General features: G+C 36.9%; 1 protein-coding gene across 1 annotated transcript; it reads left to right on the top strand.

Annotated features, from left to right (window-relative positions):
- Positions 1 to 2,576: 2,576 nt before the first annotated feature.
- On the top strand, positions 2,577 to 8,963 carry LOC121424508. Its single transcript, XM_041620220.1, has 5 exons — positions 2,577 to 2,867; positions 4,560 to 4,706; positions 4,969 to 5,109; positions 5,426 to 5,533; positions 7,794 to 8,963. The coding sequence occupies exons 1-5, from the start codon at positions 2,805 to 2,807 to the stop codon at positions 8,025 to 8,027; spliced, it is 693 nt and encodes a 230-aa protein (XP_041476154.1). The 5' UTR covers positions 2,577 to 2,804; the 3' UTR covers positions 8,028 to 8,963.
- Positions 8,964 to 13,985: the final 5,022 nt, after the last annotated feature.

Here is a 13,985-nt window from a genome sequence, read left to right as displayed (position 1 = left end):
AGTTAGAACTAAAAGGGAATCGATATTTCTAGCTATGTAATGCATGCCATATAACATGTATGATATTAAGTCAACCATTATACGAAGAAAGGGAAACCCAACTTAAATCAGCATGTCAAGGATACCAAAATTAGGTTTCTATGAACTAGCTTTACCATTGTTAGTTGCAGAATAGCAGACAATCCATGTCCACTGACCTGTGGAAGTGGATATTATTGTCGCTATAAATTTCTTGCTACACATTTGACATTGACCGTGTTGACTTTCTCAAATGCAACGTTCTCGCAACTCGATAACTGACTGTTAAAAGTGATGGTAGGCGTGTAGAGTTGTATTTGTCTTAAGGAACACGTCACGCGATTATATTACGGGCGAGCAGGGCGCGGGGGGGGGGTGTTGTCACGAGACCCCTTTTCTTTGCTATAGATAAATTTACGAAAGAGAAGACGGGAAATGACCTGAAATATTATAATTCCTACTCGTGGTTGTGTCCAGTGACATCTATAAAGTTGTTAAGTCTCCCCTTATTAAGCAATACAATGCCTGTCTAATATTATGGAATGTCACAATATTAAACTAGTCCATTAATCAAGAATGGGACTGGTGCCTGCAAAATACACAAGAATGAATTACAACACAGCAAAACAAAAATGAATGATCACCTTATATTATAGGATAACTGCATTATTGTAAAAGCTGAAAACTTGCCAAGTTTCATACCAAGAGAAAGTGCTTAGTGCTTCCACTTATCATTTCCTGTATAATCTTCGATACATCGCCGATGTGAAATTAGAAGAAAATTATCATTATCTTTTTTTATCTGATATTGAAGTGTTGTGATAAAGTATTTTTCTTAGCTCTAGTTGGTACCGTTTGTTTCTGTACACTGTATAAATTAACTGTTATCATTATAATGAATAATAATAATGATGATAATAATATTGTGTTACATATAAGAAGAATTGTAAGAGCAAATACATTCATTTATTTAGTTATTTCCTCTTTAAGGATTGCCGAGAATGATTAAGAACATTCGAAAACGTGTTTGTAAAAGCTTTTGTTAAGCAGGCCTCTCCCTATTTAAAGGCCAAGGATTATTGTTATTTCTGAATAGAGATTACTTTACAATAGAATTGTATTGGTAGTGGAAATGAACAATAGCCTTAGCTATTTTGTTGACACATGTTAATTTCACTAAGGTCATTCAAGAGTCTTCCAGAATGTGATTACTCCAGAAAGAAGGAGAACGTTCTTTTCAAAGACAATACTAGAAGGATCTAGAATAGTTGTAATTAGTATAAAGCTGGCAGATTCTTCAAGGACATCATCACATCATACCAGATCACTTCATCAGATCAGATCATATCAGATCAGAGCTAAAGAGTTTCACGCCAGACCTTACGTCAGAGCATACTTTATTTCCACCTGGAATATTTACCCGTCATCAATGAACTGTTTGCAGTTATTTTGAGAGAGGAATTCTCAGTTCTCATCGAGATCATCAACCTGTTTTAATGAACGCTTTTCAACCCATGGATTGCTGAAATTAACTGTTAATCATCATCAACATCGTCTTCACGGACATTTCAACTCATTACAGTGACTCTTATTATTCATCGTACTTCAACATCAGTTTCATCATCGCCATCATTGAGAACTTATCTTCGCCAACCAACTAGGAGTTTATTTGGATTATTACTTGGATATAGTATCATCACTTCGGGATTTTACATCGGACACTTCAAGAGATTTATGTAAGATTATTATTTGTTTTATTTATGATTATTAATGTATAATCAATTTCCTGTAATAAAAGAAAAGGAAATTAAACTTTAACACTCAAAGTTTACTTGTTATTTGTTGCAGTATCGTAACAATTGATAATAATGATAGAAGTAGTAGTAGTAGTAATAATAATAATAATAATATAAATAAAAATAATAATGATAATAAAAATATAATAAAAATAACAACAATGATAATAATTGCCATCATCATCGTCATCATTATTATCATTATTCTAATTTGATTTTGTCATGATATGAGGTTGCTGCAAAATTATAGTCGATGTGTATTCAAAATAGAAATAAATAGCATAATTATGTGGAAATGAGGGCGATTAACTCGAAAGAGTGCTGGAAATCATGAAGTACATGTCTTATAAACAGATCGAGTATTTCACTTGTTTGTTTCTTCTTATACATAACACGAGCATGCAGAAGTTAGAAGTTAGAAATGATAGCGCGACAAAGGAACCTTTTAACCCCCGCCAGCACGGTTTGGTATATCTGCCAGTTTCCATGACAACATGCCAATCGCTCATCAACAAACTTGACCCGACAACGATGCTGGAAGAACGCGACGATCATTACGGTCCCCTACTGTGAAATGCGCTTCATTTTGACCCCGTTCCTCTTCCTAGAAAAAAGGAAACCCAGTCAATGGAGATTATGACGTCATAGTAAACGGTGAACCACTTCGAGTTTTTCTCAGAACTTTGGTTAACTTGTATCATGTAAACACAGACTGGGTTCATTCGCCTGTCTGGTGTGTTTTCTTTGAGAAACAGCAAACACGCCGTCGTGTTTTCAGGAATGGAGGACGATAAATCGTGGCCCCCCATCGGACCAACCGAGGCGTTCAAAACCTATAAAGATACCGTCATGGTTGTGTGGAACATCATTTCAATTTCGAGACATCAAGACAGTGTTCCGAGAACGAAGCTAAACAAGTGATTCTGTGCAAGTCAAGGTCTTTCCTGCCTTCAAAGTTTGTTCAAATTGAGAGAAACCAACCAGAGAACCATGACAGCAATCAGTATGCCATTAAACACTAAGGAAGAGAAGGATGTTCCTGAAACGAAAACGGTAAGCAGCTCATTTTTTTCATAAAAGAGGAAATCCAGCTCGCACAGGCAAGAAAAAAATGAAAATTAATTTTGATATTAAAATGGTAAAAGTTATGACAGTTTTAAATTTCAGTTATTTTGTTTTCAAATGACAGAGTCGTTGCTGTCACTCACTCCTTTCTGTCGTATTCATTTTGTATGAACCAGAGTATTTTCCTTTTCACAGATTTGACAAAAAGGAATCTATCAATAAATCGCCAAAGGGTTATTTAAAAATGGAAATTTCACTTGTTTAGAAATTAATAATTTGTTTCCCATTATGAGAAAGAAAGTTAGAGTTGTTTCTATTCTACTTAAGGGGCAAGGGCAACCACGTACTCTGTATGATTTTTCAATTTGAAAAATAGAAGAGGAAATGTTTTAAAAAAGGAAATAAAGATGAAATAATTTTCTATATCCAAGGTAAACAAATACCAATTAGTTTGTCAGGGGCGGCGGAGCGAAGTTGAAAGTGGGGGGGGGGGGGTGCAGCACAGGGGAAAGGGACACAATTTCTTTCGAAAAGGGCACTGTCTTAAACAAAGAGAAAATCTACAGTGGCGTAATGAGCCAAAAAATGAGGGGGCTGGATATGTCGTATCATGTAAATTCGCAAGAAGTTGCGAGCAAAGCGAGCAAGTAAAAATTTCGACATTTTTATGACGAAAATCCAATATTTTGATAGATTTTGACAACTATGATTCATTTTCTTTTTTTTTGGTCGTGAATCATTTAGGGAGCTAGGGGAAAGAGCCTCCCAAGCCCCCATATGCACGCGAATTCTTATCTACTCCACTCACATGACATATCAAACTTTAATAAGGCACGTATAGGATTTTCCTTACAAGTTTTTTTTTCACTTATAAAAATTAGAATAGTGCTTTCTTGTTTCGAAGGGGCACTCGTTAACACATAAAATGGGTCTTTCTCAGGTGAAAATATGAAAAAGGGCATCTATAACAAGGCAAAGGGGCACTTGCAAGCGGAATAAAAGGGGTCCTTCTCAAGTATGAAAGGGGCACAGAACACGTTCGAGAGGGGCACTGATAGGAGGAAGGGCACTTACAAGAAGGCAAGGGGCACTTGCATACACATAAAACGGGTCTTTTCAGGTAAAGGGGCATTGTCTTGGGTAAAAATGGCACTGTTTCGAAAAAGGGCACTAACAAGAAAATAAGGAGCATTTGCTCACACATAAACCGGTCCTTTCCGGGTGAAAGGGGAAGAAATTACGTTCGTGAGAAGCAATTTCTTTGCGTAAAAAAGGACACTAATTCGAGAAAGGGCGCTTACAAAAAGGCAAGGGGGCACCTGCTTGCACCTAATTCGGGTCCTTCTCAGGTGAAAGGGCACAGTTCACGTTGGTGAGGGAGCATTTTTCTTGCGTAAATAGATCACTTTGTCAGTGCTTCAAAAAGTGTCGGGGCACTGTGCCCCCGCCCCAAGGATCACCGCCCATGAGTTTGTCTATAATTTTAAGACGGAGAGTTTTGATTAACTTGAAATATGTTCCGTTTATGTTCTGTTTTATTCATTATTTTTGTCTTCAAGTTAGTGTGGTGTCGGTCTGCTTGTAATATAATATTTTTACAACATCCTATTTTTTCCCATGTCGTTCAAGGTTGTATAGGACATATTATGATTAGATGAATATATTTTATATTTCCTGCAGACGAGAGATTGCTCATTGTTGGTTATAGCGGTTGTCGTAACAGTGCTCACTCTAGTCGCTTTTGCGGTGTCTGTCTTGTATGCAACTATTTTATGCACAGCGCCAACTTGTGGTCGACATAAGTCGCATCCAAGAGCCCATGATTTGGTGAGTTGGATTATTTTTCTTCTTCTTCTCCTTCTCCTTCTTCTTATTCATCATCGTCATCACCACTATCATCATCATCATCATCATCATCATCATCATTACCATCCTCCTCCTCCTCATCATCACCATCATCCTCCTCCTCCTTCTCCTCCTCCTCATCATCATTATACATAATTTAGTCTACTTCGTTCAAAAAAAGTTGCGCATTACTTGTTCTGATCAATTTGCTAATTACAAACTATCACATAATTGAATTCCTCAGAATTTCAAGGCACATGGAACAATAGGGGATACCGAATTCGATGATGACTTCCATTACGACCATAAAAATAACGTTTTAATCAAGAAGATTACGAGTCAAAGTTCAAAGGATAATGCAACGGTCTTTCATGATTTTACAAGGGTGAGTACATTATATAAAAGCTTATGGGGGTATGCTCTTATATTGTTCACGTACGTTTTGTTTTGTATTTGGACGTAAGTTTCATCCAACCCATTAGTCTTGTGGTCATTATTATTGTTATTATTATTATTGTTATAATTTTCATTATTAGTGTTGTTATTGTTATCATCAATATATTATTATCATTATATTATTAGTATCATTAATATTATTATTATTATTGTTATTATTATTATTATTCATTATTATCATTGTTATTATCATTATTATCCTACTGTAATTTGAATCCACGAATAATACTCTTTTTTCATTACAGGGTGTCACTACGTATGTGCTTCCGATGAAAAAGCGATGTTTCATTGGAGCTCTAGAAACAGACAGCTATGATATGGTCCTACACGCACAAAATGGCGGTTTCAGCGAGGTAGGCCATTTTGGGCGAGAACCGTAAGGGAGGGGGTAGGGGGGGTGTTATCGCAAGGTGGGCAACAGACACTTGCTCGTACACAAATTAAGGCATGTTCTCTTTGCACTGTGGTTTTATTGAGTTTTAGTTCATGATCATTGCTCTTCATTTTGATATGTATGATTTTTTTTATGTATTGCTGTAATAATGTTCATGGACTTGCTGAAAAGCAGTCTGTTTTGACTGAATGTAAGTTTTACCGTGATTTAAAAAATAAATGCAATATAATACAATGTATAAAGTGGTTATTTTCGCGTTAGGGCGCTGTATGTAGTGAAAAGTGTATCCAAATTGCCAAAATCAGGAAACGGTCTATTCTTTTCATTACAGTCTGCTTACATGTAATAAGTATAATTCACTGAACGTAAATATTTGAGGAATTGATTTTGGGAAAACATGCCAGCATATTTGTTTACGTAATTTCAAGATTGTTTAGTGATTTTTAACCACTGGCATAATTGACGGGGGAGGGGCATGTTACAACCGATAATGTCGCAGCAACGCATAATGTCACAGTCAACGCATCATGTCACAGTCAACGCATAATGTCGCAATTGCAAACATTATCGGTTGTAACAGGGCAGAGTTTAAAGTTGATAAAGATATTTATTTGTTTATCCATTAATTTAATAATTTCTAATTTTTCCGGAATTGACGGCGATGTTTGGATCTTTTTTAAACAATTTTTTTAATAGCATTTAGAAAATTGCTGCCCCATGAAGAAATTTTCCATGCCACAAGTGTGTTTAAAATGAGTAAAAAAACCTGATAAGAAGGTCAAATAACCTTGCTTGACAGAACGCAATGTGTTCACATTGTGGAGATATGATTCACAGTGAACACAATACAGTGTGATAGTTTCACAATTTCGACACATTTACTGTGTGATTGATCACTTTGGCCCGTGTTCTGAAGTCTGGTTTAACTTAAACTCAGGTTTAAAGTTGTGGTTTAAGTATGGCGAGCCAATTGTTACATAAATCACAAACAGTAGAAATATCATACTTCGGCTCATTTGGCTCTCAAATCATTCATAATTGCCTAGGAAGTATAAAAAGATTATCGGCTTCACCATCGATGAATCAGGAAAGAGCACAGTAAACATAAAAAACATACAACTTAATAACAAATTTGATACTTTTGGCTTCCCATACTTAAACCACAACTTTAAATCCGAGTTTAACTTAAACCCGACTTCAGAATACGGGCCTGTGAGTCCACACATAGTACTTCGTGATAATGTGAGTCACATTACTATAATGAATACCTTTACCAGTGTGGAGATGATTTCACAACGTGTTCCACACTGTGGATAAATCATGCGACACACTGCAGGAAATAACATTTTTTCAACAATACGTTTCCATTCTTATCTTTTAAACAGAAAGAAAAAATCATACATATCATTTGAGATAATCTCCAAACAATCTTTCCATTTCAGTTTTCCATTTGCTACCTTAATAGGGAGCAAAGGCTTAAACTTTGCACGATCTGACTTGTGAGGATGAAGATAAATGTAAAATATGTATTAGAATTTGATATCATCACATTTTGCATACTCGAGGATAAATGGTGGATCGTGTAACGCTCAGAAGGGATTTGCCTCATCTCAAGTGTTATTTCTGTCTCGTGAACGTGAGAATATTATCTAGGTAGATTGATAGATATGGGCTACATGTACACATTTAGAGTGTGAAGATGTTTTCGGTTTGAACGCTATGTATGTACGGGTATAGTCTGGACTCTAGCCCTGATCCATGCTTGAAAGAATACACTGTTTTACATTGTGTCCCACAGTGAATTCACAGTGTGAATTTCCCTCCACACTGTTTAATTTGACCAAGGTAACAGTGTGGATCACATTTTCAGAACTTCTACTAGTGTGAACACACTGAACACCTGCACTATATATAAGGAGTGGGACTAAGGCTTCACCTACTCCTACATGTATATTTGAGCATGTAAACAGCTAATTACGGTCAACTATGTGAACATTGTGAATCCACTCTGTGACAGTAGTCACTCAATCTGTGAAACATTATGTGTTTTTTTTCTATTAGGGATGCTGTGTATCATGAGCAGCTTCACCAGCTTGATCCATGATGGATGATAAGTAATAACCACAAATTTTCCTTTTTGTTCCTTCCTCCTCCTCCTCTTCTTTCCCCAACTCCTTCTACCTTTCCCCGTTTCCTATTTTCCTACCATCCCACTGCAGCTCTCTAACCCTCGGGCCCGTCAGTACTTCTCTCAAGGCATCGTATCCCCTCCCTTCCTGGAACGGACAGCAGGCCCTCTCGTCCTCAGCCACTGTCTCGGTCTTGAAACAAGCTGGATAGAAGCACCCTCGATACAACCATCGGTAGAGGGCGCTTCAATAGAGAAGAGACGAGCTCAGGATACTGTATCACTGTCAGATGGTACTATCATTATTATAATTATTATAAGATAGAGCTCACGTTAAATGTATAGTGTTTAATGCTGCAGCCACACCAGCGAATCGGACCCCGGTGCCCCGTAACTCTAAGGTTAACGATTAATCTCTAAATGAAATTTGCCTTTTTAATTGGCCTATCACGATAATTGTTGCATGCGCATTTTGCTCAGTAGACTGACTGGAAACCAATCAGAACTGTTTCTTGAAATTGGGGATTAATCGTTAACCTTCGTGTTACGGGCTCTGACCGACCAAAGGCTATTGAATACTGTCACTGTTCAACGATTGGTCTCTTTGGATTCCGCTTTCTGTATGTGACTGAATAGAACACATTGGGATGGGTCTATACATGTACATTTAATCAACAAGTTCAAGATGGAAACTGGATCAGGGTACTGTTCCCTCCGGATGTGCAGCATCTCTACTTCGTCTTGAAAAAGATGGCTCATCGTATATTTAGAGCGATTCCATAACTTGCCTTTTAAAAAACCATAGATGCAATAATTTCAGTTAATTATACCACATACCTGTTTAAATCAAACCTGGTCCTTAAAGAAAATGTTTACTTTGACGAAAAGTAAGTTTTGATGAAAGCAGAAAGAAATTAGAGAAAGACATCCGTCAAAGAATAACGGAGTTATGAAAGATACAAATTTTGAAGTCAAATTTCTAACGTCATAGACAGTTATGTTGCATATCTCTCATAATGGAATGTTCCACTATTTTAATAACATATCAATTTTTTTTTAATGGATTGAGACTTTACATGGTACTTACTTTCAATATGAATTATTTGTCATTATCCATTACCTGCTAGGCTATGAATTTAGCCATCATTTTGGCCTGATTCGGCTATGATGGGCCCGGGGAAAGCGTTGTACACCGATTGCTTTTACAACGCGGTTCCGAATTTCTCATGAAAATGAAAGTCGACGGTTTCTCACATAATTTCTCACATAATTATCCCACATCAGCTTTTAAATATTTACGTATAAGTCAATGCATGAGGTAGAACTACGTAAAACTGAGTCAGAATATTTTGCATGATAATGCCGTCAGTGAGGTTATAATAATAATAAAACATTTATAATGCGCAAAACATATCCACCCTATTAGTGGTGCTAAAGGCGCTTACAATAAACTTAACTCGCCACTGGTACAACTTACAATTTGGCCATTAGATAGGTTTTCAAACTGGCCTTGAAATGTTCTACTGATCTACAGTCTTTTAGTTTAGTTGGAAGATTGTTCCACAGACGGGGAGCAGCTGATGCAAATGCATGATCTCCCCATGACCGTCTGGTTTTTGGAATAGAACGATCGAGAGAAGAAGTCTTAGAAGAGCGAAGACCAGAGCGACCAGGTTTGCGAAAATTAAGAAGAGATGAGACGTATTCTGGTGAAAAGAAGGTCAGCGCACGATATGAATAATTTTAAGAAGTTAATGTACATTTGCTTAGGATTTTTTGTTTTTACACTATATATTTATTTTCTGAAAACAGTGAACTGAAATAAAAATTTATCGTAACTTTTAGACAGTTTTGCCATTCATATTTTAGTGTTATCATAAAAGATGAAAAAGACGATTGTCAAATAAACAAGAAGGAAGGGAACGACAATAGAAGAAACAGAGACAAAGAACGATAAACATTTTTGAAGATGAAGAAGTGAGTGAGATGATATGTATGTATGTGTGTGTAAGTACCTGTGACTCAACATTCTTTTTCTTCAGATTTATATCCTTATAGGCGTCATCATAAACTATATGTAAATTTAAACACACACACCCTAACACACACACACCCTCACACACACACACACACACACACACACACACACACACACACATATATATATATATATATATATATATATATATATATATATATATATATATTATGTATACATCTCGAGAGATGAAATGGAAAGAAGGGAGAATAGAGAGATGATCGAGGGGATTTGAGTTGAGTTGAGGGGGCATACTATTACCTTCTGCATTTGAAGCATATCATTTGAAGAGATTTCGAAACATTCATGGGTCAGTAGTACTTGCTGGCGATGGGGTTACAATTCACATGATTTCAAAATGCATTTAATATTTATGCAAAACACCTGTATGATATGGGTATTGCATGCAGTCTGGAGAACAGTCTACATGTTATCCCCCTCATCTATGCACCGTGGGGTCATGCCAACACGCGTGTCTGTCGATTGGAGGTACGTCTCCAGGAAATTACCCCTACCGTGAGCTATCAAAGCCGACAAGAGACATAGCACCACAGGGGTACACGTGTGACCCTTGCTTCACATTAAACCACATCGAGCACGGAATGCTAACAAGCGTGCTTATTATCCTCAGAAAGTAGATAAAAATCATTCTTGTGACGTGGCTCTGAACATCATTGTAAGGTTCCCATTTGGGTTTCGAGACCTATTTACAATCAACGATCAAGCAAGAAGTTGTCATTCCTGAGGAAACCGATCTCGCTGTGGACCGTGGGTGCATTAGATCGAGGCCGACATTTGCGGAGGGCGAACGAACTCGTGTGTGACGGCGATGACGGCTGATTGACTGGGTTATTTGTACTTTTCTCGCGTTCCTGGCCACCACCTGTCTGGTTGATCGTTCAATCAGATGAAACAAGGAGTTACTGAAGATTATCTGAGACGTTTCTGGACGAACTGACTGGATGGGATTGTTCTTCAAGTAGGTAAAATCTCGATAATCAATATCACAGAATATATCAGTTATATATGCATTTTTAGATGAATCAATATTATTGTGTGTGAATATATAGGTCTCCATAACCTTCGAATGTATAATTAGTTACATTTTCTGGTAATGATTGCACTAGCTATAAATGCCACCAACATGACCAAGGTCAAATACCAATTAAAATTTGAAATTCTATAATACAATTAATATTTCAGGGTGCCTTTGATTTTATAATGATAAATTAGTATGACCGAATTTATAATGTTATTATTACATTTCTGCAATGTTTCTCTTTCTTCGTCTTTATGCGTCTTTTTATCTTGCGATATTCGTGTGTAGGCATAAAAATGCAGATATTCCATTTGTTTAGAAATGCCGTCATAATATAGGCCTATCCGTGGTTTAGTCCGAATATTAGTGGGCGATATTAATATTTTTTTCCTTCTCAAAATACTGTCTTTTTCCCCATTCCCCATATTTCAAACCTCTTTCAGCTTCATATTTCCTCCATCTGGGATCTTGAACTAATTTTGTGTCTCGTATTAGGTATAGAGGTGGATGTATGTAGACACTCAGATGAATGCAAAGATAAGGTGCTTGATTGCTTCAGAAACGGTATCAAATTAAATGCAAAAAACACAAAAATCTGACTTTAAACCTGTCATAAGCGTACATTTTAGTACTCCTTTTTTAATAGTCGTTTGAGAATTATGAATTAAAATAATCTACCAATAATTTTGTAAATTCAAACCTTTTTCCTGTAGACATGATAACAGAAGGCTCTAGGCTAACAGTAGAAAATACGAAACCCAAGCTCTCAACCATTTCAATAACAATGCTTATACACCTGTGTTTCAATCAGCTTATTACGCATGTCACGTGTACTTGGAGCTGAAATTGATTATGCTATATCCTGTCCGTATTTAATTAAATTTATTCATTTCCGTTTCCGTGTGGACTGATTATTATGAAGAATTTGCCAATTTTGGTATAGAAAAATTGAGAAAATTGTGAACCAAAGTTGATTACGGATTAGGCCTTGGTGATTACTTTGTAAAATATCAGTTTATGAAATGTAATTAAAGGTATTGTTTAACTTTGTGAGCAGCCGATTTCAAAAAATTCTCAAACCAAGATGAAACATGTGTACAAATGCATGTAGTATTAGAACCAACGTTCTCGCCAGGTCCACTCTGACGGTTGTCGGCGCGAAGCGACGCAGCCGCGCAGCGGCCTCGGTGCGTGCGAAGCACGCACGGGGGGAGGGTTCGGGAGGGGGGTGTCCCCCCTCCCGCGCGAAGCGCGATAGCTATCGAAAATATCAATATCGACGAGCTTAGATTGCTGCTAAATGCACCACATTTTATGTCCGTTTAATGCTTTTCCGGCCACACAGCCGTAACGGTTGCGCGAATTGCGATTGAAGCAGAAAGGCAATTACTTAGATCTATAACTTAAAAAGGTGAAAGGAAATGTCGATCTCATTTTATACTTACAGTTCATTGATTTATGCACATTGATGGCATCGATAAATTAAGTCCATTATTTCAATGTTTAGACCGCTACATCCTTGTAAAAGTGCGATTAATTTTGTGAATGCGTGTTGCTTATGTCAATGACCGACTTCATCTACGGACCACATGCGTAGCCCTTTGAGCTTGCGCCGTGTCACGCCCTTACGAAATCCAAGGATTGTTCCGACTTTGTTTGGAAGCCTCGGAAGTCCAAGTAATGGACATCGGTATTCATGAGAAGGGGTCCCCAATTAACTTATATAATTTGCATGAATTTTTGTTTTGTTTATTCAGATACTCTCTGAAAACTCTCATAAGATTTCTGTTGATGATGTTTACACTTATACTCTGTTATCAAGATTCTTTTATCACTGTCAATTATTGCTGTGTTTGTTCGTTACTCACCTATAAAATAATGAATGTGCTCATCACGAGCGTGAGAATTATTTTAGTCATTCATAAAACTTTAATATTACGATTTTGTTATTAATTGCGATTTATAATGTTTTGAAAGTATAGGTTAATTGATAGGAAAAATATTTTTAGGTAATACACTATGTAGGCCTACAAATACAGCGTACAAATAAAAAAGAGAGAGGAAGAGGGGGGGGGGGTTGTAGACGGGAAAGAGCGATAGGGGAGGGGTCGTGGCGTGGACAATGACAAGGGGATATGGAGATCGTGTGTGTGGGATTGGTGAAGAAGTCAATATTCGAAGCGAATATATTTTTTTAGAATTCTACTGATGATGATGGCTGAATAATCTTTCTTTACATTTAAATTTAAAAAATATTTTCTTGCATGATGAGTGGGAAGATCGAGGTACGTGATTCAATAAATTGCATCAAAATATCACTTTAGGTGAGTAGTTTTAAATTTACAAAAATTCACGTTTTAACAGTTTATTAAAAGTAAAAATATTTTCTTAATCGTAGTATAGCAGTCATCCAGCGTAAACAACATGAAGAATATTTGAGGTCACGAAATCAGCTGATTCGCACTCAAACAACAGGTTAAAAGGTCACACACGTGGCACACATTCCAGGGTGGGAAATCGGGAAAGTCCGTTCAAGCACAATGATTGGCTCAAGCCCAAGATAATGAATACTAATCAGATCACGTGCCATCGGCTTTGGCGCGTCTCGTTAACTCATTTCATGAATATCATCCACTCGCAGTAATCAGGCTAACGACGTTGTAAAGCTAACTGTATAAAAGCACAATTCCGATAGAAAATATAACATCAGTGAAATTGAAAAATTCATCCAACGATATTCAAATTATACCAGCAACTCATTGTGGGCGTAAACAACGAAATACATATCCTCTAAAACGTTCACACAATTCGTGAATGAATTGTCAATCCCCCTGTGTACTTCTATCGAAATCTATTGAATCACGTACCCCTCCCGACCCAAGGTGGATTTTTCAATCGCCATAAAGATTATGCAGCCACAATGATCAATCACAGTAGACACATCCATAAATGAATATTAATTTCATTCGCTCCGAACATTGACTTCTTTTCGCCAATCCCCTCCTCCATAAAGTCACAAACATCCCATCATTTGCCCACGACCACCCCCCCCCCTCCTTTATTTTTTTCTTTCTCCTTCACACAAATCAATTTCAAATAATATTTTATTTTAAAACGTAGTTGTTAAGCAAAATTCATAAAGCATTCAATGTGATGATTAAACACATTTCTCAGGACCGTGACAGGTGCGCTCATTATTCAATTGG

This window comes from Lytechinus variegatus, chromosome 11 (assembly GCF_018143015.1).
Source record: "Lytechinus variegatus isolate NC3 chromosome 11, Lvar_3.0, whole genome shotgun sequence".
Classification (NCBI taxonomy): domain Eukaryota; kingdom Metazoa; phylum Echinodermata; class Echinoidea; order Temnopleuroida; family Toxopneustidae; genus Lytechinus; species Lytechinus variegatus.
The sequence above is the reverse complement of the archived record's forward strand: the minus strand, read 5'-3'. Positions and strand labels throughout refer to the sequence as shown.